Source organism: Ziziphus jujuba, chromosome 3 (genome assembly GCF_031755915.1).
Source record: "Ziziphus jujuba cultivar Dongzao chromosome 3, ASM3175591v1".
Lineage (NCBI taxonomy): Eukaryota > Viridiplantae > Streptophyta > Magnoliopsida > Rosales > Rhamnaceae > Ziziphus > Ziziphus jujuba.
In genome coordinates, this window is record NC_083381.1 from 342134 (window position 1) to 367831 (window position 25698).

Sequence of the window (25698 nt, forward strand, 5' to 3'; positions counted from 1 at the left end):
ATTACAATTTTATGCACTTTATGTGCTAAAAATGTGATAGAAACGAACAGCCAATTTGCATAGCCAATAACTCCATATATTAGCCACCTTAGGCGAAATGTCACGTCAAATTAACTAGCTTTTTCAACTCTAAGGAGTTCGAAATAATAATCATAAGAAATAATACATTATTTTTCTGATTCTTTCTTTTTTTTTTTTTTTTTACTGCATTGTTTCTCTAATTCTTAAAATATATATATATATATATATATATGTGCACCATAGCATGGTCCTCCATAATGGTTAGTGTAAGGTGCAATTAAACTAACATTGTCTAACGAAAAATATTATTTTATTATCAAAATCGATTATATAATTATTCATTATTTGTTAACAAACTTTTTTAAATTTCGAGGTATTAATTAAATTTTGGACATATCGAGTAACCATATTCCATTATATAAAATTATGTACATTGATCATCCAAAAATTATTGGATCTCAAAATTTTTCGTAGTAAGACTAAATTCAGAACCCTAAAACCAAGGTAGAGCTCACATGCGTGCACATCTTTTCCCAACGAAGACTTGCTTTACAAATATATATATGTAATATGGCGTATAAGAATGTAGATACACCGTGTTTGCATGTGTACAACCTAATTTCCCTCTTTCTTCAGTCACAAGAAACCCACCGTAATACTAGCATTAAAGTTGAATAAAACAAAGTTTTCCCATTAAATAAACAATATATTAATATTTATCCAGCTTGGCATTGTCGGTCATGCCCACATCCCACGTGTACAAAACCTGAAAACGTAGTCTATATATATAAAGCCCTAAATCACTCCTTGAAAAACAAGCTTGGTGAAGTTAGGGCAAGCAAGTACACAAGGTGGAGAAGAAAATGAGGACAGAGCGAAGAGTAGTTGTGCTCCTCCCTTTGGTGGCTCTAGCGCTGCTGAGCTTTTGTCTAGGGTTTGTTGATGCGGCGACATCAATATTGCCCAAGCCGGCGAATTTGATTCGGAATTATTACAAGGTTCACAATACTTGTCATGATGCTGAGGCTTACATCCGTTACCAAGTGAAGTTGATGTGGGATAAGGATAAGAGCATCACTCCAAAGCTCCTCCGTTTGCTTTATTCAGATTGTTTTGTTACAGTAAGTGTTTTTTTTTTTTCAGCCCCTATGTACTCTTTCTGTATTAATTTCTTGAAAGTGTTTCTACAGCTGCTATATATAATATTATTATACATAACACAATTGCATGCACATATATAAATTAGTTTTTGTATACAAGTTCCAAAGTATTTATTTTTTATGACAGTTTAATCCTTGATAATATCTAATTAATAAGTTTTTTTTTCTTTTTTTTTTCTAATGTTTTCTCATATTTCGCACTACAAAGTATCTTTTTGTTATTTTTTTTTTTTCCCTGAACAAACTAAAATGAGTTATAATTTTTATGAAAATAGATTTTATGACTTTCTATATCTACTTTAGAAGTAAAATGTACTATGATGATCCCTATGGACAACCTAAAAGCTTTAACTAAAAATATATTGGTCTCACAAAGCTACTATATATTTTAAAAGTTTTGGAGTTCTAGCTCCGATTGGGAACTCGATCCGTGGGAAACTGATTCTCAATCTTTATATGTATACATTCAAAATGTGGTTTTGTATTCTTATTTGGGCGAGATAGTGCTTCTTATCTTTTTTATTTTATTTGGTAATTAATGCATCAATGAAGTCAACTTAATCTATCAGTTTTTTAGAAGTTGGTCCGAATATCATATGCTTATATATATATATATATATATATGTATATATATAGTTAAAAAGATATATACAACTAGAAAGATATTTAACATTAAATATCCTAGTTTAAGCCTAAAGATAGAAATTTAAATATATATATATATATACACACACACATAAGCATATACATACATATATATATATATATATATATATAGAAAGAGGCACTACTCGTATATATATATATATATATATAAAGAGAGGCGCTACTCATTAGTGAGGTAGTATGGCATCAGTTCACCAAAAAAAAGGTAGTATGGCATCAACGAAACAGTTGTGTAGCGTGAGTTTCATCCCCAACATTATTACCCTCTCAACTTCCCACTTCCCAAACTTTCATTAATATCGAAGGGCCTTGGCGTTGAAGGCAAGTACTTATATAAATTTTGACCATTAAAAAAAAAAAAAGTACTTATAAATAATATAAATATATAGTTTTGATATGACATGAAAATTATGAAAATAATTATGAGAAACAGTCATTCAAAACTATTAAATCTTAAAAATTATAAAGACAATGATTGTAGATGCTGTATCTTACAATCCATTTTTATAAATCCCTTACCATATCAATTATATATATATATATATATATATATATATCATACACAAACAAGCTTACCTTATGGTGGGATAGAACTGGTGAAACATATCATTTCCATAATTTTCTTTTTTTCTTTTTTTTCCTCACACCTAGTAGGATAGAATAGGTCAGATGTATAATTTTTATAATTCCTTTTTTTTTATATTACACAATGAGATAAGTGTATAAATCAACCATAACAGAAATATACATACAGGAAGAGTCTCTGGTCAAATGTGGTGGTAAAAAACGTAATCTAAAATTATATCCACATTTAAAAAAAAAAATTGAAAATTCGTGCATTGAAGATGCATTATATATGTATATAATTTGTTTTAATATATATATATATATATATAGTTTTTCTATGTGGTTTAAACTATATATGTATATATATATAAGTTTTTTTAATGGTGCACACCTACATAACTGTGTATATATATATATATATATATAGAACAATTATATGGTATGAACATCTGTATTTTTTTTTATTGTGCTAACGTTCATAAAAATAACAATTTTTAAAAAAATCATCATTTTTTATATAATAGTATTGATGAAAACAATTGTTTTTATTAGTGTCCACAATAAAAAGATCCAAACTTCCGCATTATAAGAAAACTCTATATATTTATATATACACATGCACAAAATGTTTTTTTAGGAGGAAACATACTATATTTAATATATTTCCATCTATTTGCTACATATTTTATTTATTTATTTATTGTGAATATTAAGAATTTTGTAAGGAATGGCTTATTGTAATTATGTACAACAAAAGTGATAATGATGGTGTTTAATTACATTTGGTGAAAAATGAAGGGCTGTGATGCATCAATTCTGCTGAATGTTTCAAATTCAGAAAGAGAGGCACCACAGAATCGGGGGCTAGCAGGGTTTGTGATCATCGAAAGAATCAAGACGGTCCTTGAGAAACGCTGCCCTGGTGTCGTCTCCTGTGCTGATATCCTAAACCTTGCTACCAGGGATGCCGTTCATTTGGTACCCTTCTGCTTTCACTTTTTCTTTCTTTCAAACCATATGCAACCCTTTTTATTTATTTATTCTTCTTTTTCTGCTCGACACCCAAAATAAATTAACAAATTCACCATGTATAGCTAATACGCTCGAACTTTTTTTTTTTTCCCCCTTTTTTTTAACCTTTAACCAAGAATTTTCTTTTTTTTTTTTTTTTTTTTTTTTTAAGTGCCCTTAATGATCAAATTCTTCAATTACATTTAAAAATATAAACAGCCATTTGAAAATATACTCTCCAAGATATTTGTAAGAGGACTTAGTCAAGATGATATAAGTCTCCTAAACAGTATGACTCAATGATACTAAATGACTCAATGTTACTAAATGACTCAATGTTACTAAAAACAATCTTTATTAAAAATAAAAACAATTACAACCATATACTAGAATATTATCTTTTTAAAAGAAAAAAAGGAAATTAGATAGACACATTAGTATCATAGAGAACTATTAGAAACTAATTTTCAATTTGACCGTTTATTAAATATAAGTCTTTTCCACATAAATGCTCTTTGAACTTATATGTCACACATAGATTATCATTCATATTCATATTGGAAATGCTATTAAATTATATGCATTTACACAATATTTGCCACATTACTTGCTAACAAACCGTGCATTTTCATCCTTGTAATAAAGTGTTCTCTTAATATATATATATATATATATATATATATTTACTGATAAGATGAATATTTTTTTTCTCATTTTGTTGATTTCAATTCAAACCCGAATGTACCTTGGATCCTAATTAAGTAGGTCATTCTCCCCAGTTTATCCCCAAAAAAAATTAAAATTAAAAATTAAAAATTAAGTAGGTCATTTAAATTATAGTAATTATAATGGGGGGATGAACCAACTGCAGGCAGGTGCACCATCTTATCCTATTCTGACTGGAAGAAAGGACGGTTTTACATCAACAGCTGCATCTGTGGATCTTCCGTCACCATCCATTTCATGGGAAGAAGCTCTCAGATACTTTAAATCCAAAGGCTTAGATGTGCTGGACATGGCAACACTACTAGGTAAACACGGTCAATCTCAATGTACTAGGATTAGTTTTACTGAATAAAATAATTATGAATTATCAATGTAATCCTCATGAAAAATGTTATTTGTTGTTATTAATAACAATTATCAATATAGGTAATAACCTATATGATAGATATCAATTTAAATCATTACTATTAAAAAGTTCATTTATAAATTTTTGATATAAAAAATAATAAAATTAAATGTTGCTTAACATTTGCCAAACAAATTAATAGTCACTGATAATAACAAATAGCAAAACTTAATCTTCAATTTTTTTATTTTTTATTTTTTTTGGATAAAAGGAAAGTTAATAGTTATATTAATTACTAGTTATAGCTTAGCTCTCATTTGATAGTGGATTAAGTTGTTACATAAGTTTTCCTATGTTTTTGGTTTTTGTTTTTTAAGTTTTTAGCTTTTTTTTTTTTTAATTTTTATATAAAAAAAATAATTGATAACTTTTTATTTTCCTTTTTTAAAGAATAAAAAGTTCTTTTAATTAACAATATATATATATATATATATATTTTAAAATATTTACACAATTTGAATAAAAAAAGTTTTTATATCTTTGTAGAGTCAAAAATGATTCTTAACTATTAAACTCTTATATTGGCTATGTTCTTTGGTTTTCTTACTTTTCTAAAGAAAAAATCGCCTACTTTGTTTCAGGCACACATGGCATGGGAAAAACACACTGTAGATTCATAGAAGACAGGCTATACAATTTCAATGGAACCAAAAAGCCAGATCCAACCATGGAAAAGTCCTTCCTAAATGATATGAGAAATCAATGCCCGCCAAGAACAAAGAAAGGCCAAGGAGACCCACTTATATACCTAAACCCAGAATCAGGCAGTAATTTCATGTTCACAGAAACTTACTATCAAAGAATCATAAAACATCAAGCTGTTCTTGGAGTCGATCAGCAGCTATCATATGGTGATGACACCAGGGAAATTACAGAAGAGTTTGCTAATGGCTTCGAAGATTTCCGCAAGTCATTTGCTCTTTCGATGAACCGAATGGGCAATATCAATGTTTTAACTGGAGATCAAGGAGAGATACGGGGAAAATGCAGCATGGTGAATAAGAAATACTAGAAATAGATGGGATTTCATCTGTTCATTGATGGTTTGGTTTCATAGTGAAAAGATCAAGGTAATATAATCATTCAGATGGTGTTGTTTTGTGCTATATAAAGATAAGTAACCCATAATGACAAAAATTTGGGGGAAAAAAATGTTCGCTGTTTTATTCACAAAATAAGGAATCTTAACAAAGTTTCAAATAATTGTGGCTCCAGTAATCGCTATTAGATTAATGAAAGTTCCCACAACTTCCACATATTTTGACATATCTCTCTCTCTCTCTCTCTCCCCCCCTCTCCCTCTGTGTTACCAAAATTCTGAAATACCTAATTGCTCTCCAATATATATAATGCAATAACGATTGCAAAGTAGAAAATAATCATGTTTGCCAAACCTGTGAGGCATCCATGACGGCGAATCACACCCTGATGCACTGAAAATAAAATAAAAAGGAAAGCTTTTCCCAGCCTACATGCTTGCCACTGGCTTCAAGAAAAAGAGAAAAAGAGAAAACACCATTAGCTGTCACATGCATAATGTCACAGAAGTGAAAGAGAGCATAATTTTAATCCCTTTACCCATTCTTCAATATACACCATCATCTTCTTAGGAAAAAGTCATTGCAAATCAAAAATTGAATCAAATCAAAAATTGAGTGACTTAGAAGAAAAAGAGAATTTCGACCTTAACTGTCACACAACTAACGCACAAGGAAAAAGAAAATATTTTGAGGGGGCTTGTTTCATAAGAGAATTATATTAAGCATTTGTTACATAACATGCTTTATCTTAGGCAATTATCTTCTTCATTTTGTCGAAACATATATACTTTCAATCAAAACCAAGTTAAATAGAAATATTATGATCAATAGTTGCATCATTATACAGTTTATCTTATGTATTCGTTAGCCTTTATCACATTATTAAGAAATTTAGGGATAATTACTCCCACACCCCTTGAGGTTTTCCCTTTAAAAATGTCAATTTATGATACCCCCATAAGGGGCATAAATGATAAAAAATGATACAAAACCAGGGGATGTGAAAATAAAAATAGAGAAGGTACATGAAGATTTTTCCCAAAAAAACATGGAGTCCAGTTAAATTTTAAGGTAGGTAAATGATACTAACCTAGAATTTTAAGAATATACTTTCCTCCACGGTTGAATTATATATCTCATATACAAATTATTTATTTAAAAAAGGAAAAAAAAAAAAAAAAAGGCACCTCACATTCAAGAATGTGCACACAAATTGCAACCCATTTACAATAGCTACAACCACTGCACTCGGGTAAGAAAAAGATAAACCTCCCAGATGTCTACACAAAATCATCAAGCTCTCTCACATTTGAATCAGATAGTATATAATTTGAAACACTAATCTTCTAAATTAACATAAGCATTTAAACAATTACTACATATGACTTAAATTACAGAAACATTATTAGAGATCATAGAAATTCATTCAAATCATGTTTTACCGTTTAACTGGAATCTGTAATGCACACATACATTTATTGGACGGAACAAAAAAATGTAAAAGGGACGAACATAAACCAACAAAACAAAACAGAAAGAGGAAAAAACCCATGGATGGAAAGCATTCCCAATTCAGCTAAAATTGGAACTCATAACTCTTTTGTGTATTCCATACAGTTTTCCTATCTGTCTATACAGCTAAAAGGAGCATAAAGCATGAAATAATTACCTTGTGAAAGATATGAAGGGGATAGCGAAATGCAAACAGCAACAGCACTACAGCTTTAACTCTTCCATTTGCACTGAAATGATCAAAAACTTCATACTACTACAACTCCTGAGTGCATAGACGATGCTTTCCGCATTATAGTACTCGGGAATGATAACTTTAGACACCATCTGTGGTCCCATGGCTGTTTTTCTTGATAACCTGGTTTAGACAGAATTTAAGCTTCATAAAAGACATCTTCATAAAACAAAGACTGGTCACAGCAAAAGTATAGATTAATTTCCATATTGTTTAGGTTATTAGGCATGGTTATCATTAAACTATTTCAGTAAAGTCAAATTACAAGAACATCCCTCATATTTTAGCCTTTTTGTATATATATACCATTGATTTTCGAATAACAAATACACCCTGTTGGATGTAGATTTCGTTTTGGTTGTAACTACCCTTCCATCAATTAAACCTTGCAAACCAATGGGGGTGAAATTTTTTCTAACCAACAAAAATACCTTATTTTTACAACAAAATAAATAAAATAAAATAGAGATATTCCACTTATATTGCAAAGGCAAATTTTCTAATTTGACTTGATGATTATTATGTATCAAAACTAATTAAAATAAACCACATAAAAAATTACTTCAAATGACAAAGTCCACTAGCATGCTAAACTCAAAAATAACTAAGCTCAAGCTTTTAAATAATATCTCTTTTCTTCTTTTGTTTCCTTTATTTGCTCAAGAGACAAGCACATAGCAGTTATTAAATTGTACAGCCAACACAGAGAGAGAGAGAGAGAGAGAGAGAGAGAGAGAGAGAGAGAGAGTTCAAAGGAGATGGAACTTCAGAGAAGAATTGAGGGACACCACCATATGTCTGGTTCGCAAAATCTGAGGAAGAAAATGAGAATTGCTTGGAAGCTATGATGTTTTGCCCAAGGTACATCAGCAAAGAGGAGCATCTTAAGCACTATGGGATTTGACCAGGCTTGGTGGTACTGCAGGTTGGGGTCGTGGTGTAATCAGGAATGTGGGGTAAGGTGGTGACAACAAAATTGGCCATATGGGGAATTCTGGTCATTTTACATGTTAGGTTTCATGTCATTAGCCTCTGTTATGAATGGGCAGTCGCAACAATAAAATACAATCCACAAGGACTAGGATGAATCTTTAATTGCCTGAAAATCAATGGTATATATATGAAAAGTTAAATTACCAGGGGCGTTTGGGTAACTTACACTTTCAATTAAATGAGGTAAACTAGATGCTAACATGGAAAATTCCATGATCACGAGCATACCTAAACTGATTAATGAAAAGAATATATTTATTTTCTTAGAATTAATTTCTGGATTAAAAAACAATAATGTTAGCCACACTGACTAGAAACTTAAACAATGTTCTAACAGCATCTACTGCATCTGTATTTAAGATGCTTTATTCTTTATTTAAACGATAATGGCATTCACCATTTTAAAGACTGGTGCTAAAATTTCACATCAACTTAACAAAAAAAATAAATTAAAATAAGTGCCAAATCAACTAGAGTACCATTGATCACTAATACTAAGTGAGAAACGAAAATTAAAGAAAACTTAACAAACCTTGTAGAAGTATTTTTTCCGAAGCTTAATTGCAGTGCGGATGCATCTCCTTACCTTAAACTTCAACATATTATCATTGAAAATCTACAATGTATCGAACATGTGTCAGACTATTTTAAGAAGTCCAATATTGCCTTTCCCCACTCCAAACACATGCCTGTGCACTTGCACACACACACACACACACACACACACACACACACACACACACACACAACCAACAAAAAAAAGAAAAAGGTCTTGAAAAGTTTATTTAGAGGTGCAAACCAACTAAGACAAACTGCAAAAACATAAACATGTGACATCTCAAATGCGTCCGAAAGAATCCAGATATCCTTGGTGGTTCATGAAAGAAAACAAAAAGATAATAACTTGCAAGTGAACGAGCATAGAAATTAAGGAATTTTATGGAAGATAAGTGGTCCTCAGAGTTCTCATAACCATAGCAAGTATACACAATAAATTGCAACCTACCATTAGGCATGAGGCAAGGTCATTATCTTTTATGCAAATACATTTATACCAAATTGAAAATTAGATATGATCCTTGAACATGATAAAAGAAGATCCCAACGTCTTCAAACAGGACTAAGATATTTGAGTCTAGACAAAGTTGTAATCAAAATCAAGGTAAGGCTGAGGTGGAATGATGGCCTTCTTAACATTTTCCTACCCTGAATTATGAGAAATAGCCTACATTAGCCGTGTACATCCAGACATCTATGCGAAGGAAACATGCAGAACAAAATCTATTGCATTTATCAACCAAAATGATTGTCAAAACATACGAAATAAGAATTAATTTCATCCAAGCAACCAGTTTCGCTCTGCTGACTAAATAATTTTACGAGGTTAGGTAAAAGTGCAAATGAAAATCAGAAAAGAAACAAAAAACAAAAACAAAATGAAATGCAAGCAACAAATTAAGCTTGATTACTATCCATGCATGAATATGAAAACATAATGCACTTGCCTTTATCATATCATCTATTGAATGTGTCTCTCGAATGATTTTATGACGATTCATGATAAGAACTGCTGCCACACAAAAGACAGGTAATTCATCAACCCCTTTCTTAGTTGATGACACTGCAGCACAGTTTTGCATCTGATCATTCCTTGACCAAAAACTGCGGGTCAACCCACAAAAGTGATGGCTTGATGCTGATTTCATTCCAACATTGTCAGATATGGAGCGATCTAAATTTCCATGAATTTGTTGTAGGCCACCCTTTATTTCACCACTACCACTATCTGCACTTTCATCCCTCATTCCAGCTCCAGAATCACTCGGAAGTTGTACCATCAAAGCTTCAAGACAATTCTCCTCCAAATCATAGGCTAAGGATTCATTAAAATCAGCAGCCCACATCATCTGAAATGAAACTACAAGTACTGTAAAAACTGATAAATAAATATCATATCCAACAATTTTGGATATGTTTAGAAACATAATATTCAATATAATTATGAATATTATTGTAAATTTGTAACTTCCAATTAAGCCTCATCCCAAAGTGCTAGTTGAAGGTATTTTAGTTCCCAGCTGGTTTATGTACTGGGTGTAGTCCTAGTCCATATACTACTTGAGACTCTGAAAATGCGCTTAAGATGCAACCAGAGGCATTTGAAGGATTTGAGTACAGAAAATGTAGCATCATATCAAGACCATTTATTATGTAATTCTCTAATGCAAATGGTTTTTCTGGTCCATATAGCAGTCCATACATGGACTTCTATCAAATTCAGAGTACGAAAATAACTGAAGAATACATACCTCCCACATACAAAGAGCCTCGCTAAATGATAACTCCCTGCGGAAGAGTACTAACAACATTCGAAAGGCAAAATGCAGGCTCTCGGCACCTATGCGGGACAAATGAGCAAACATTTCCCTGTCTGTCAGTTCCAAGATATTCCACAATGCTTGCAACTGCTTCATCACTCCAGTTAGTCCTTCCATTTGAAAATTTTCACGCTGGAAAATTTGAAAAGCAAATATCACAGAAAGAATATAATACATAGAAAAGGATACTTTTCAAGTTTAGACATACCATTCTTCTAAGAAGCATCTCAAAGCACCAGAATGCATCAGCATCATCCTCAAAGAGAACAACAAAAGGAGACAACAAGTCACTCATACCTAATTACATATTCAATCCAAGAAGTATCATAAGGTTGCAGCTTAATTTTTTTCAAAAAAATTGTTAAGTATTACTGGTCATGTGCCTGGAAAAAGATTCAGATTGAAACTTACTAAAAGGGGGAAAAGAAAAAGGCACAACCTTGACAGTAACCAGTTGCCGGATCAACCCATGCATAAACAGCAAGAATATCTGACATCCTTGCCAAATTTCTTGTGTCCTCATAGAATTCAAGATGACTATCCGTTCTCACCACATCCACAACTGAGAATAACAAGAATGGTTTAAGATGAAAATCCAACAATGAAACCAATAGAAGTATATCACCTTTTACAAAAGTTGGAAAAAGACAATCCTGGAAAAGTTGAATTACCTATTTGGTGGAGAGTCCAACGCCATTCAGCTACTCTGTTTTCACTCGCAACCGCTCTTTGAGGTGAGGATCTGTCTAGAATTTCTTTTCCTGGTACATCTGATATTCTCAATCGGTTTACTAATTCTGTTCTGCTATCCAAATTATTGGATTGCAATATTGGTTCATGTACATCAGTATGAACTGTTTCAATTTCAGAGTTGACGGGATCTGAGACTTGATTAGATTGTGAGCGAATTGATTCCATAACTAAATCTACATTATTATTGATTCGAAAACTATGCACTTTGTCATCTTTAAATCTCAAGTTTTGTTGAGTAGAAAGCTTATCACTATGCAAGTCACCTTCACTGTTATCTTCTTCACTCTTTCGAAACAAATCAGTGACAGGTAAAGAAGGAAAATCAAAAAAACTTTCAGTTACACATTGTGACCCATCTGCTTCTCTCTCCAGATTAATGGTACTGACAGTGTGTGAACTAGAAGTAGGTACAAAACAAGGAGAATCGTATGCTGCACTGTCCGTGCATCCCCTTGCACTGATAAGGTCGGCTGAATCACTAGAACTTTCACTTTTGTGTGCATATGAAGTATCTGTACAATCATTTCCCCTATCACAATTATTCTCTACTCTGTTAGTATTATAAACAGAAGCTTGTCTACTTTCCAACTGAGATTCCCATTTTCCATTATTTTTTGATGATGCTCTCATATCCATAATTCTAGAACCCACAACGTAAGCAAGTGAACCAGTTCCAATGCTTGAATGCATCATCTGACAATGCTTAACCAGGTTCTCATATCGTTCCCTGCATTATAAGTGTAAAATTACTGTTTAAATATCACAACTCATAAACTTTATTTTCACTACACTTTTATAAATATTTGTATTTTCAACAACTGAATAACCACAAGCGAATAACAATTCAAACTTAAAAAAAATTTAAAAAAATTAAAAAAAAAAAAAGTAGCCAGAAAAAAAACTAACGTGTCATGAAAATAAACCATGACTTGCCTTCAGGAAGCATTACTATCTTTTTCTACAGCCATGGTGTATCATTTCCCTAAAATGGAGCTTGAGAACAATTACTAGCCTTTTTCCACTTTCTCTCATTTCTCTATGACAGAGCTCTTTTATAGAAACCATAACTATACAGACTTATAGGTAGTCTAATAACACCGAAAACCATGGCTAGGAACCAAACCATTATAATACAGGACCTCAATTTACAATGACTGAAAAACTATGGTGTACAGTCACCAACATACTAAATATGACAATCTTACCAGTTAAATCATTTTCATATTACGATATTAATTAAAAAATTTAGTAGTTTCCTTTTCAGGAAAGAAAGAGTACAACTATCAATTAAAGGTATCACCTTGTAAAGATTCCACATCAGTGGTAATATGTGATGTTCTTAGAATGGACCCCACCATACAAATGAAAAACAAAAAAAAAATGGAAAAAAAAAAAAAGCAGTTGTGCAAACCAGATACAGTTAATTTTGCCACAAAGAAAACCCTGCAAAATTGCAATTTGACATAAAAAGCATGAATATAATAGAAAAAATGAAAAAGAAAAAACAACAGCAAGCTGAACAGTACAAATAGTATGGGATTTGGGGTGTCCATATTGTCTACACGCATTACACGCTTAAAAAGGTACGCATAGACAAGAAAGTATTTCCAAGTTAGAGAATATCATGAGAATATAATAGAAATGCATGAAATGAATAGACCTTCGGGCTGTCCTTAATTGCTTTCTATACTCTGAAGTGCTTCCAAGAGCATAACAACCAAGGAGAAATTCCCAGACTTCTGCCCTGATAGATGGATCAATGCCCTATCATGAAGTAAATAGAAGATATTATAATCACAAGTAAGAAACCCTCAATTGAATGCGCAATTTAGCAAAAAAATGAATCGGAAAGCAATAATCTTCCTGAGAGATCAGATACAAGTATTTTTTTCTTTGCTAAAGGTAATATCTATAAAATTTTATTTTCTTCTTTTCCTTTGTTATTCCCAGGAATAGAGCCAGAATTTCATTTAAATGGGCAATTGTAGAGATGCATAAGATTTATATAAATCAAATTTTGTAATACAGCATACTTATTTAACGAAAGATAATGTTTCTAGATATATGTTAAAACATATATAGATTCTCTAGACTACAAAATGTTCAAGGCATTAAGTAAACCATGCCTATTATGATTCCACCCAAAAAGATTAATAAATGATATTATCCATCTCTATATTAGTATTTCATGGCATTAGTAAAATTAGTAGAATTATTACTCTTCTTGTATATAAATAAATTTATTACTTAACATAAATGTTTTACATCACATAACTTAGAGTAAATGTTTTATATTTTCACATTAATATAAAGTATCTAATTTACTAACAATTATAAAATACTTTTCCACAAATTAGTCAGAAAATCCAGAAAAAATGTATGATAGAAAAATGAAAGTTGTGACGAATCCAAACATTAAAAGGTTGAGTCCCTTCAACCTAATAAGTGGTTTCATCCGTACTAAAGCAATAAACAAAATTAAAGTGAATAAACTGATTATCAATATTGTTACTCACATTATTTCTTTCAATGCCCATCTAAGTTTTTTTCCTTTAAATTTTTTAATATCAAATAAATTTAATAATTATATCCTTTTTCTTTTTTTATTTTTCAGATAAATCATACTACTTTTAAGTATGTTGTTTATATGACAATAAAAATTTTGACTGCAGAAATATGGTTTCTACATTCTAAATCATTTAATTTAAAAAGTGGAAAATAAAACATATTAGGTATACACCAAATTAAATATAAAATTTAAGATCTAACAAATTATATTTACAATTTGGAATAAGCACTTTCAAAATATAAATATAATCAAATTATAGAAAACCTAATGTAGAGAACACTTTTTTTTTACTCCTTAAAACCAAATCTGTTGGGTGAAGATAATAAAAATCTAGAAAAAGTACAAAAACCTGAGATCTTAAAAGAACATTTTGAAACTAGCATCAAGGCAGTTGCCCCCACTGCCCTCATTCTAACTCAACCATCGGTTATTCCCTTAATGGGTCATTAGCACTCCGACGAATAAAATAGCATTATTCAAGTTAAACCTTCTTCAATAACAATATATCTGCGCCTAAGGTGACATGATTTCTCAGTTCATTAACAGTCTCTTCACAAAATCATACCCTAGCAGTAAATATATATGCCTAATTTTTTTCTACTGGATAATGTCCCCAAAGTAAGGTGGGTGACACATACCACCAACTTTGATGGGATGTTCAAATTCTTATTTTACATCCCACCAACACTTGGATGAGTTTGTCGCTAACATAAGCTGGCTGACGAAGCCCAGTAGAAAACTCCTGTATATAAGCCAGAATTAAACAATCCAATTCTCAGCCTTTAGAATCTCCCAATTAGTCAAATGATAGTTCAGGCAAGAACAACTCTCAACAATCAAAAATCTAACTAATGCAGTAACTAGATGCAAGATTTTTAAACAAATTTAAAACAGTATCCGTGCTTCATATGGGTAGGTGGAAATTATACAGACACCTTTAGTAGATAAAGCAACCATAGAAATTCGGATGGCAATGGATATTGGATTTAATATTTCAGTCGTCCAAATTTACAAAACTATCTATCTATTATGTCAGTAGGGATATTGGTGTTGGTATTAATACCATCTAGGTAAATATTGATCAAAACAAAACAATAACAATGGAGATGCAATGGCTAGTTTTTAAAACTATCTTTTACCAAACTTTCTTATATCTCCACTCAGATTTGAGGGTAAATTCATAAACATCAACAAATTTCTTCATCTTCTAACCAATTTCCACCTATAAGTATTTCCATTACATAACGGTACCCTCAGGTCATTGATATGAATACATTAATAAAGACATCAACGTTTTCTCATCATTGGGATAGTTGGTTGTCATGACTAGTAAAACTCTTAATATGAAAGAAATATCAATATTTTTCATTGTTGACATAGGTCATCATTATCAATAAACTTAAAAATTATGATAGCTCTAGTCGCTTAAAATAATAAATTGTTAAAAGTTTCTTTTTTTGAAAAAAAATAAAAGGTAAGATTAGAAAATTTAAAAAGAGAACTACAAAGATAGAAAATAACTACATAAAAGGCACAATTTTTTGTTTTTTTTCAGTGAATAAAACATACCCCCAGAACTATTAACTTAAGTGCCTTCTGAAAACCAAAAATCTTTCCATCACTGTCAAATGTTGCCTGCCACTTCTCTGGCTTAAGCATTTTGTGTACCTGCATGACAGGAGTAGGGACAAAATAAAGTTCGTTAGCAAAAAGGTTTGTTAGCTCCATTTAAGAATAAGATGAAGACTCGAAGAAGACACACACACACACACACACACACACACACACACACATATATACATATAACATTAACACCTTTCTTCATAACTAAATTAAACAATACACACACACACACACACACACACACACATATACATATAACATAAACACCTTTCTTCATAACTAAATTAAACTTGAATATTTTCACATTAAAAACAATTCAGCGAAAAGAAATTCAAAATTGCTGCTTCATGACTCCATAAATATTTGAAAGATTACAAGAACTTTCCTCCTATTTGTTGACATATGATAAAATAAATATTCTGATGAGGGTAGCTTAAGTAATCTATCTTGAGTGTTAACTAATAATTCTTAATGATACAGTTTGGTTTTTCCTCTCTTTATCTCACTTCTTTAACATGGTATCAAAGCTAGGGCTCATTTCCTAGATGTGTCACAGCCTCCACAACCACATGAAGCCCTCTGCCAAACACAACAGCATCAAGCCCTTAGCATAAGTAAAACATCTCTGGCTACGCAAAATCCTTGATCATTAAACTAAACTGGAACTAGCAGTTTCCATCAAACATAATGTGGTTCAAAGTTGGAGATATATGTGCAGTCCCTTTGACGTTTTAATATAGATCCTGTGTATAAAATATGATAACCATTATACTAGAGACTTTTGTACTAACAGTATGAAGTTTCTATAAAGTTGGATTATGTATTTTAAGTCACCTAATTTTTCTGTCAGCGTTATATAATTACAATCACACAAAGATTATAATTATAATCAAACAAATGTTAAAACATTAGACAATAGGAATCTATAAAAGAAGTAAAATGTAAAGGCAGTGGCTGCATGTAAGTTAACTAGGCTTTGTTCATAATTTTTGAAGCAAGAACCTAAAAGGAGTATTATTCACACTACCTTTTTTTTTTTTTTTGGTATAAAGAAGCCTTACAAACAAAGTAGTGGAAAGAGTGAGAGAGTGAGAGGGAGAGGGAGAAAGAGAGAAAGAGTCAAGAGTCAGACAACAAAAATCCCATGAAAGACCCAATTAAGCTCCATACACTTGGGGTTATGTGGCTTGGATTTTCATACCAACAACAACACAAATAGAGACTAAGCAAACATTGCACACTGCCACACACTCTCACAATTTCAAGTTAATTTTATTAAGCTAAGAAAACTCAACCTTTTCATAACCTATCCAACAAAGTTTCTTCAAGAAGTTTGTGCATTATTTAGGTCACTCACAGTATTTCATTTTTTCCCATTTGCTAGTTGACAAACTTCCACATACCTTGATTTTCAAGTTCCCTGTTTTCCCTCGTTGGTCAAAAACATTTGATAATATAGACAAAATACATCTGATTTTAATATATCATGATCGTTGCATTTCTCATATTATTAACGAGAATAGAGTATGTCATCAGTATATGAAAATTAAAAAAAAAAAAATCTTCAATTCCAATGTTTGATGCTCTTTCAAAATAGAACGTATTCATTATCCATTGATTCAATCTCTTCAGTTAGATTTTCCACTGCTTGCTAATCTCACCAAAAAAAAAAAAAAAGAAAAAAAAAGAAAAAGAAACAATTTTTTTTTTATTCTTGCAAAAAAAAAAAAAAAAAATTAATTCACATAATTATACGTACATCATTTAGATTAACATTCTTACAGTTCAGATATGTGTGCCTGCATGCATCCCTAAAATGATATGTGTATGTGTGCTTTTGTACAAAATAGTAAATAGTTAGGCGCACCAATTCAAACAATTTAGGTCAAATGCACCTAAAAATTGAAGATAAAATAAAAAAAATAATAATAATTTGAAGAAAACCTCCACAAGAAAAATCAAATAGAGGAGCTAATACAGTGAATGAGAATCTTACAGCTATTCACAACCTTTATAGGCGATTGCGAAAGGCACGGCTCGCCAATGTCGCGGACAATAGAACCCACCCTCTGGAGATTCACGGCAGCCCCAGTTTTCCCACAAATCCATAGCTTGTCTTCTCCACCTCCACAAGTCATATCATAGCCCACCATTACCCCCCTCTCTTCTCGTCCTCCTTTTCTCCTCACCCTCTACTATTACCATGACCGGGTCAAAAATTCCAATCCCGCAATCCCAATTACCTACCAAAACTATCAAATATCAAAAACCATATATTTCAGGCAAATTATTATTTGTTTAATTCAATTTGCAAAAGAATAAGAATTTGATCTCGCACACATGAATAATTATTTCTTAAAAAAATATTAATAAAACGAAGAAAAAAATGCGAAATGATCACAGTTGAAGAAAAAAAAGGAAAATTTACAAAGAATTGAATTTTCAATTTGTATCGGAGTCGGAGAAGTGATCGATGATCGAAAGGTGATCGGATCGTTGATAGAACCAATGTGTAATCTTAATATATAAGAAAGATATAGAGAGATAGAGAGAAAGAAAGATGAAAAGAAGCTTACCTAGAGGAAGAGAGAGAGCAGAGATCTCTGGGATTGTAGAGAGAGAGAGAATGAGAATGAGAATGTGAGAGAGAGGGGAAGAGAGGAGCTTCTTCGCTCCGTCGCCGTTTACTCAACAAAGTCGCATGACTCTAACACGACGAACCGTTTTTTCTTTTCCCCAACTTTTTTTCAATTTAAAAAAAAAAAGTAAATAAAAATTAGAAAGCAAAATTACAAAATAGTGTCGTGTTATATCGAAATTGCACTTCCTAATTTTATCGGAAAAAAAAAATCAAAAATGAAAATATTTTACTACTGATCATCAAAAAGAGTTACAATATATGGGAAAAAAAAAAAAAAGGAACAAAATTCATTACTAAATCTTGAACATAAAACCTGATTATTATATTTAATAGTTATTGCATATTATTGTAAAAAGGCATCAATAAAATACTTTTGGATTATCTATATTAAATAATTAGGGTAAGTAAATTTTCTTTTCATTTTTTAACCAAGGACAATTACGCAATACTTGAACCTTCTATTTTATTCTCATTTTCAAAATAAACCCTGAAACTTCAGTTTTCATTTTTTTTTTTTCCTTTTTTTGCCCTTTATCAATTGAAACCTAATTTAAGGGTTGATATGATCATTGGCCAACCAAGGTTTTTCTAACCTTTGGGGCAAACAGATACATATAATTGGAAATGTACATAAGTTATCTTTTCAAAGAATTTTACAGTTCATGATTATGAGTTTTCTTGAAAAACTTATAACAATTCCAGTACAAAGGCTCAATCCATGAAATACATATAATTTTTTTAAGATCAATTAAAAGGTGCTCAAATCTTGTATTACTTCTTTTTTAGAGGTTGGGAGGTAACTATCTCATTCATAGTGAAGTATCTATTGAGATCGTAAAGTACTAGAAAATGGTGCAATTTGGCATGCAGTTGATGGGGAATCAATTCAAATATACAAGGATGCATGATTACTAGGCATGGAGTTTTCTCAATGTTTGTATCATCAAATTTTAGCAGAAAATGCTTGTGTTGCTGATCTATTGTCTGCTTTCGATGAATAGAACTTGTCTTTTGTAAGGTTTGTCTTTTATGTTAAGGAAACTAATATTCTTGAGAACATTCCGATGAGGGGAAAAGGTTGTGCGGATTGGTTTACTTGGAAGTATGATGCTATGGGTGTGTATAGATCAGACTAATCAAAGCATAAACACTAATCACCACAAGTTCAACTATAAGCACACTCTAACCAGCAACAAAGGGTGTGTTTGGTTGATGGGATCGGCCAGGACTGGATGGGATTGTGTCCCAAGTGTGGTGTTTGGTTTGCAATTTTGAGTTTGGGACAAATTAACCCAAACAGTGATTTAATACCAAATGACTGGGACTCAATTGACCCGTCGCCTCCCCCCCCCCCCCGGGTCATATTTGTCCCAAGCTCATCGAAGGCTGTGGTCTCTCTCGCTGGTGTCTCCCGCTGGTGTCTCTGGCTAGATCATTTTTGCCGGACTGTTCACGTCTCTCGTAGGAGTGGAAACTCCCGGTGAGTACAGTTCTTCTTCTACAATCCGTTCGTTTTACTTCTTCTTCTTCTTCTTCTTCTTCTTCTTCTTCTCAGTCTTCAATCTAATAGTCTTCGATCTATTCTTCTTCGACCTTCCATCCGCTTCTTCTGCGTTTTTCTTTGATCTTCCATCTTCTGCTTTCTTCTTCTTCTTCTTCTTCTTCTGCATTTTTCTTCTTCTTCTTCTTCTGCTTCTTCAATCTTCCATCATCATCTTCTTCTTCGTTTTTGCAAGTCATTTTTTACCTGCAAAATTAGGGCTTATATTTTGTTTTCATGTCATTTGTTGATCTGCAAAATTAGGGCTTGATATTCACGAGGAAGAAGGCTTAATTTGGAGGCTTAAACTAGAGCTAAAGCATCAAATTTGGAAGGTAAGTGTTCTGTTTTTGCCTATTGTTGATGTGTTGCTTATGATGTGTTGGCTAGATTAATATAAACCATTTTTTACTTGCTTGTGTCGGTTCAGATGATACTTTAAGAATTAGCATATCTAATTCTGTTTGTGATGTTGGTTTGAGAATTATATCTAATTTGGTTCATGTCTTTGTGCAAAGAATTAGATCTTCAATCTGTTTGTGATGATACTTTGAAAATATGTATTGCTAGTAGCAGTGGTAACAAATCTATATGAAAATATGCATAAACTGGTGTTGGTGTTCTAGCTACTAAGTATATGGCTATTTGGAGGCAACCAAATTTTGGATTTCAAGGCCAGCAGTGCTAACATATCTGTTTTGTTCTTCGGTTTAGAGAAAGAAGAAGAAAATGATGAACCAATTGATGCACATGATTGGAATATGAAAATATGTTTTGTTAGTAGCAGTTTAATAACAACACAGATTTCCATTCTTCATTGTGTCTATGTTTTAGGCTTCTAATAGATAGATCAGCATATGGTGTTGAAGACACTGGTACTAAGCTTTCACAAATTTATATCCAATATCATGGAATAGTCATTGCTGTTATTATTATTAAATGTAAACGTACCCCAACAATGTCTAACATGTCAAAAGCCGTGTGGAAAACAATTTTGTGCCATTCGATATATATATATATATATAGTTGTGGATTGAGGAAATTTTTGCAGGGGCACCATCATGTAGTATCACTTGGAGTGTAAAAATGATTCCATTTGTTGTATATTTGGGTCACATGAGGTTGAGTATGTGAATTTTGAAAAAGCATAATTGCAATATCTGTCTGTCGTAGCTATTCAGAACTCAATTACATTTTTTGTGAATTTTAATTCGTTTGCGTTTCAGTTTCATTTATAGATAATAAAATAATGTATCTGATACTGAATTTTTTTTTTTTTTTTGGTTTGTTGTATGTGTTGTATACTTTCGGGTTGTACTCAATAGATTTCACACAGATGCTATATCAATATTTATTCATATAAATTACCGTATTCATGACACATTGTAGCATAATATCATGTCTTTCATTTATGCGCCTTCAAATCATATTAATATTATAGTGTTAACATTTAAAATCTATTCCAAAAAAAAAAAAGCAGTGATAACGCTTGCCAAAAAAAAAGGGAAGAAAGAAACATTTTTATTAATCATGGCCCCCAGAAATATAATTATTAGCTAATGATAAAAGTATTTAAAACAAAAAACCAAAAAAGAAAACAAAAGAAAACTAATTTTAATGAGTAAATGTAAGAATTTCAAAGGCAACACAATCTAATTCCATGGGTTCCACGTTCTATTTAGGACAAATTTCTGGTGTTACATAGGACCTTTCTCTTTTGTGTACTTTAGACCTTATCTGTTATTAATAATGCCTTTCTTTTTCTGTAGTTTAGACTTATCTTGTGATTTGGATCGGTTGGACAACGAGGCAGTGCAGCTTACGAGTGGTTGAGAAACTTCGATCCCTGACAGCCAAAAAAGCTTGGTTAGCCGAAAAATGCATATTTAAAGTGGTGTTGATCAAATGTTTTAATTTTCTCTTTGTTGGTTTTCTGCTAGGTCTTTTTTCTTTGTATTTGGTTGAAGAAAATCTATCTCGTGTTCTTGGATGTGGAAAATAATTCCATTTATACGTTTCATTGAGATGATGTTTGACTACAGTTTATGTTTAGGAAAATCTCTGATGTTTGCTCATTTGGTATTTTCCATTGGATTGCTATTGATGATGTTTAGCTACAGTTGAAGTTTTCCATTGGCATGCTATCCGAGCCATTAATTTGAAATTGGATTTAGTTGTTTGTACCTTGTATAACACTCTTATTAAATTCCTTATATATTAATATACTATCTATATATATTGCCATAATAAAACTAATTCCATGTCACCTAAAAATATATCTTTGGCACAATCAAACACACCCTATTGAGCCGATCCATTTTATTGAAATGAGGTTATGAAATTGATGCCTTATTTATTTAAAACATGTTATAAACAAATAAAAATATATAAAATACGTATTAAATATAACAATTATGAAGTATATTATTTGATTACAAATTAACAAATGTTAAAAAAAAATATTAGTAGAACATAAATGTAAATAAATATTAAATATGCAGTTCATATTTTTCTTTTTTTTTAATCTTTAATCCTACCTCATTGCTATAATCAATGAAACAAAAAAGTTTGGGAATGATTATGTTTCTTTTATCTTTTCTTAGTTCCATAAATAATTGTTTCTATTTCATCCAAAATAAATTATGTGTCTTAAATATAATGTGCTTTTGATATATTTGTTCTTTTTTTTTTTTTTTTTTTGTAGTACATATGGATCGAAGAAAAGTTGCTGCATTCTTTTTGCTTCCAAATGATTCACAATTAGAGTCTTTTTGTACGGCATTTATGTTGCTTTTGTTTATGTATATGTACTAGGCGTATATAAGGTGACATGTTAGAGGTTATAGGAATCAACTACCTAGAAATGCAAAATTGCGTATGTCATTTCTAAATAGTCTGTTAGACAATGATGTTAATTGTATTAGTCAGCTTAGGATGGATAGGAGAACATTTGATACTTTGTGTCAGTTATTATGCGAGGATGGATATGTTAAAAGTGATGGCATTGTTACATTGGAAGAGCAAGTGTGTATATTTCTACACATAATTGCTCATCATACAAAGAATCGTACAGTTATCACTAGATTTTTTAGATCGGGAGAGATGATTAGTAGATATTTTAATTCTGTGTTGCATGGAGTACTACGCTTACATAAGACTTTATTGAGACAACCAGAACCTGTATTAGATAATTGTTTGGATGATAGATGGAAAGTATTTATGGTATGTTTGTGGAATTGTTTGGTTATTTATATTATAGTTGAATTATTTGTAACATTATCTGATGTTAGTAACTTTGTTAATGACGTAGAATTGTTTGGGAGCTTTAGATGGAACATATATTAAAGTGAATATCCCAGAAAACGATAAACCAAGATATCGAACAAGAAAGGGTAAGATAGCCACAAATGTTTTAGGTGTATGTAATCCAAATATGAAATTTATATTTGTAGTACCTAGTTGGGAAGGTTCTGCTTCGGATTCACTAGTACTCCGAGATGCATTAAGTAGGCCAAATGGGTTAAGGGTACAAACCGGTAAGACTAATTCTCAAGTTTTACATTGTAGTAGTCAACATTGCATACACTAATAGGAGATATGTTTTTTCTTTTTTTAAGTTGTTATTACTTAGTGGATGCTGGTTACACTAATAGTGAAGGGTTTCTTGCACCATATAGAGAAACAAGATATCACCTTTCTGAGTGGAGAGATAGTTGTGCACCCATAAATCATGAAGAGTATTTCAACATGAAGCATGCATCTGCTAGGAATGTCATTGAAAGATGTTTTGGGGTTCTTAAAAAGTGGTGGGCAATTTTAAGAAGTCCATCTTTCTATCCTATTGCAACACAAATCAAGATAATTACCGCATGTTGCCTTATACATAATCGTATTAGAAGAGAAATGATAATTGATCCTGGGGAAGTTGAGTTTGATAGGAGTGATGATGTTGACGTTAATATCGAGGATGACTTTATAGGATCGATTTCTTCATCGGACCAATGGACCCACTGGAGAGATGATTTAGCTAAGCAAATGTTTGATGAGTGGAGATGTCGTCGTGGTCATTAGTGGTCGATTGTTGTCTTTAATGCTTCTCTAATTGTTTTATTTTATATTTTTTGTTAAACATCTTGGATCATTTGTATGAAAACCAATATATATTTTGTGCCATTGTTGTCAACCGTCAATGATTGTTGCTTATTTGCTTGCTATGATTGTATTGTTGAAATCATAAAAATGTGAATTTTCGATAGAAATGGAGGTTGGAGGTAGCAGTCATGATATCCGAGGGGTCGAATCTAGACGAATATAGAGTAAAAGGGAAGAAGATGCTTTGCTGCTTATTTTAGATGAGGTTGTAGCTAGTGGGCAGCGGTGTGACACAGGTCATTCAAGCCTGGCACAAGTGCTATGATTGAGAGGCAATTAGCTGAGATATGTCCTAATTCAGGGTTGCGAGCAAATCCACACATTGAGTCAAAATTGAAAAAGTGGAAGAAGCAATACGGTATAATATACGATATGCTAAACAAAAGTGGGTTTGGATGGAATGACTCTCTTAAATTTGTGGAAGTTGAGAGTGACGAAGTTTGGAAAGCATATGTGCAGGTTTTGAAACATTGGACATCTTCTTTCATTGAATTTTTTAACTTGAAGTATGTTTTTCTATTGTTTACAATTAAAAGTTTGTTTTTATTATTATTTTTTTTTATTTTAGAGTAATCCAAGTGCAAAGGCATGGAGAGGTAAATCGTTTCCGATGTATGAGAGGTTTGCTACAATTTTTGGAAAGGATCGGGCAACAGGACATGGAGCACAAACTCCAATTGATATGGTCAATGATTGGAATTTTGATAGTGGGAATAAACAATTTAATGATGTGTGTTCTCCTATGTCTATGAATGAAATACATAGTGAACCGTCCACCCGACCTAAATCAAAAGGTAAGAGAAAATCTGGATTGAAGGATGATGATATTGTGAGCGGGTTTGGCGATGTAGCAGAGAAATTGTTTGATAAATTGGCTGCAAAGTTAGATAAATCTGAAGCCGATTATCCACAATACTTAGCTATGGAGCTTGACAGGTTAGGCTTCTCTGCTGATGACAATCTCGATATCTCTAAGCCAATGAGATTGGATCCATCGAATGTTAAGGTGTTTAAGATTATTAGGACGGATGCAGGCAAGATTGAATTTGCTAGGAAATTTTTAAATTACTAAGTATCGTTGTGGATCATATATTTAAGCCTATGTATGAGGGGATGATAATTAGGAACACTTATATTTGAACTTTATGGACATATGTTGTATGGTTGTTTATGGACATATGTGGTATGGTAATGGATGTTGGTATCTAATTATGCATGTAAAGACACTTTTATGAAGCATGTGCTATGTTTTAGTGTATTAATATGCACTTGATTGATTTAATGCATTGTCATTTTGTTTAATTATATTATTATATTATGTTATAATTTAATATAATATGCAGGAATATTCAATGGCAAGGAGAAGAATTTATGTTGTATTTAAAGGTAGACAACTAGGGATATATAATTCTTAGCCTGAATGTCATCAACAAGTCCAAGGATTTAAGGATAATTTATATCAAACCTATAATACAACCGAAGAAGCTAAAATAGCATATGCTAAGTATGTAAAACAAATGATGAGGAATCTAAATGAGGCAAATCCAATACAACATATCACCGCACATACACGTGCCAACTTGAACAATGAGTGGCGTAATGGTTGTATAATCAGCTATTTGTTTGGATTATTATCAATGGGTGTTTTTATTTATTTCGCATATAACTAATTATCGGTGTAAACTCAAATATATACATTTGTATG

At 31.7% G+C, this 25698-nt stretch overlaps 3 protein-coding genes across 8 annotated transcripts; 2 read left to right on the forward strand and 1 right to left on the reverse strand.

Annotated features, from left to right (window-relative positions):
- Positions 1 to 859: 859 nt before the first annotated feature.
- Positions 860 to 6039, forward strand: LOC107421837 (probable peroxidase 26). The gene is made up of 4 exons (XM_048477672.2): positions 860 to 1142; positions 3213 to 3392; positions 4297 to 4456; positions 5139 to 6039. The coding sequence occupies exons 1-4, from the start codon at positions 885 to 887 to the stop codon at positions 5567 to 5569; spliced, it is 1029 nt and encodes a 342-aa protein (XP_048333629.1). The 5' UTR covers positions 860 to 884; the 3' UTR covers positions 5570 to 6039.
- A 1378-nt stretch (positions 6040 to 7417) lies between these two features.
- On the reverse strand, positions 7418 to 18404 carry LOC107421836 (uncharacterized). Of its 6 annotated transcripts, none has more exons than XM_016031169.4 (11): positions 18237 to 18403; positions 17670 to 17903; positions 15607 to 15705; positions 13129 to 13232; positions 11387 to 12195; positions 11155 to 11277; positions 10924 to 11012; positions 10647 to 10847; positions 9843 to 10244; positions 8870 to 8953; positions 7418 to 7467 (listed from the first exon to the last, which is right to left on the reverse strand). In XM_016031169.4, exons 2-11 carry the CDS (start codon positions 17811 to 17813, stop codon positions 7426 to 7428), a joined length of 2097 nt encoding a protein of 698 aa, XP_015886655.3. In that variant the 5' UTR covers positions 17814 to 17903; positions 18237 to 18403; the 3' UTR covers positions 7418 to 7425. The 6 variants fall into 6 exon arrangements, with proteins under 6 accessions (XP_015886655.3, XP_048333446.2, XP_048333447.2 ...); XM_048477489.2 differs by having other exon boundaries at positions 17670 to 17912; XM_048477490.2 differs by lacking the exon at positions 8870 to 8953 and having other exon boundaries at positions 18237 to 18404.
- Positions 18405 to 22718: 4314 nt separating this feature from the next.
- Positions 22719 to 23912, forward strand: LOC132803253 (uncharacterized). Its single transcript, XM_060815831.1, has 4 exons — positions 22719 to 22865; positions 23152 to 23233; positions 23294 to 23377; positions 23473 to 23912. The coding sequence occupies exons 1-4, from the start codon at positions 22719 to 22721 to the stop codon at positions 23910 to 23912; spliced, it is 753 nt and encodes a 250-aa protein (XP_060671814.1).
- The last annotated feature ends 1786 nt before the right edge of the window (positions 23913 to 25698 follow it).

What these genes read in the sequence shown, in the direction of transcription:
- LOC107421837 (XM_048477672.2), top strand. Translation starts at nt 885, where the DNA reads ATGAGGACAGAGCGAAGAGTAGTTGTGCTCCTCCCTTTGGTGGCTCTA. An exon ending in ATTCAGATTGTTTTGTTACA is followed by an intron (nt 1,143 to 3,212) that starts GTAAGTGTTTTT and finishes TGAAAAATGAAG; the next exon opens with GGCTGTGATGCATCAATTCT. An exon ending in GGACATGGCAACACTACTAG is followed by an intron (nt 4,457 to 5,138) that starts GTAAACACGGTC and finishes ACTTTGTTTCAG; the next exon opens with GCACACATGGCATGGGAAAA.
- LOC107421836 (XM_016031169.4), bottom strand. Translation starts at nt 17,813, where the DNA reads ATGGTGGGCTATGATATGACTTGTGGAGGTGGAGAAGACAAGCTATGG. An exon ending in AGGCTCTTTGTATGTGGGAG is followed by an intron (nt 10,245 to 10,646) that starts GTATGTATTCTT and finishes GTTTCATTTCAG; the next exon opens with ATGATGTGGGCTGCTGATTT. An exon ending in GGAAAAAATACTTCTACAAG is followed by an intron (nt 7,468 to 8,869) that starts GTTTGTTAAGTT and finishes TGTCTAAACCAG; the next exon opens with GTTATCAAGAAAAACAGCCA.
- LOC132803253 (XM_060815831.1), top strand. Translation starts at nt 22,719, where the DNA reads ATGTCATTTCTAAATAGTCTGTTAGACAATGATGTTAATTGTATTAGT. An exon ending in TTGTTACATTGGAAGAGCAA is followed by an intron (nt 22,866 to 23,151) that starts GTGTGTATATTT and finishes TTAATGACGTAG; the next exon opens with AATTGTTTGGGAGCTTTAGA. An exon ending in TGGGTTAAGGGTACAAACCG is followed by an intron (nt 23,378 to 23,472) that starts GTAAGACTAATT and finishes GTTATTACTTAG; the next exon opens with TGGATGCTGGTTACACTAAT.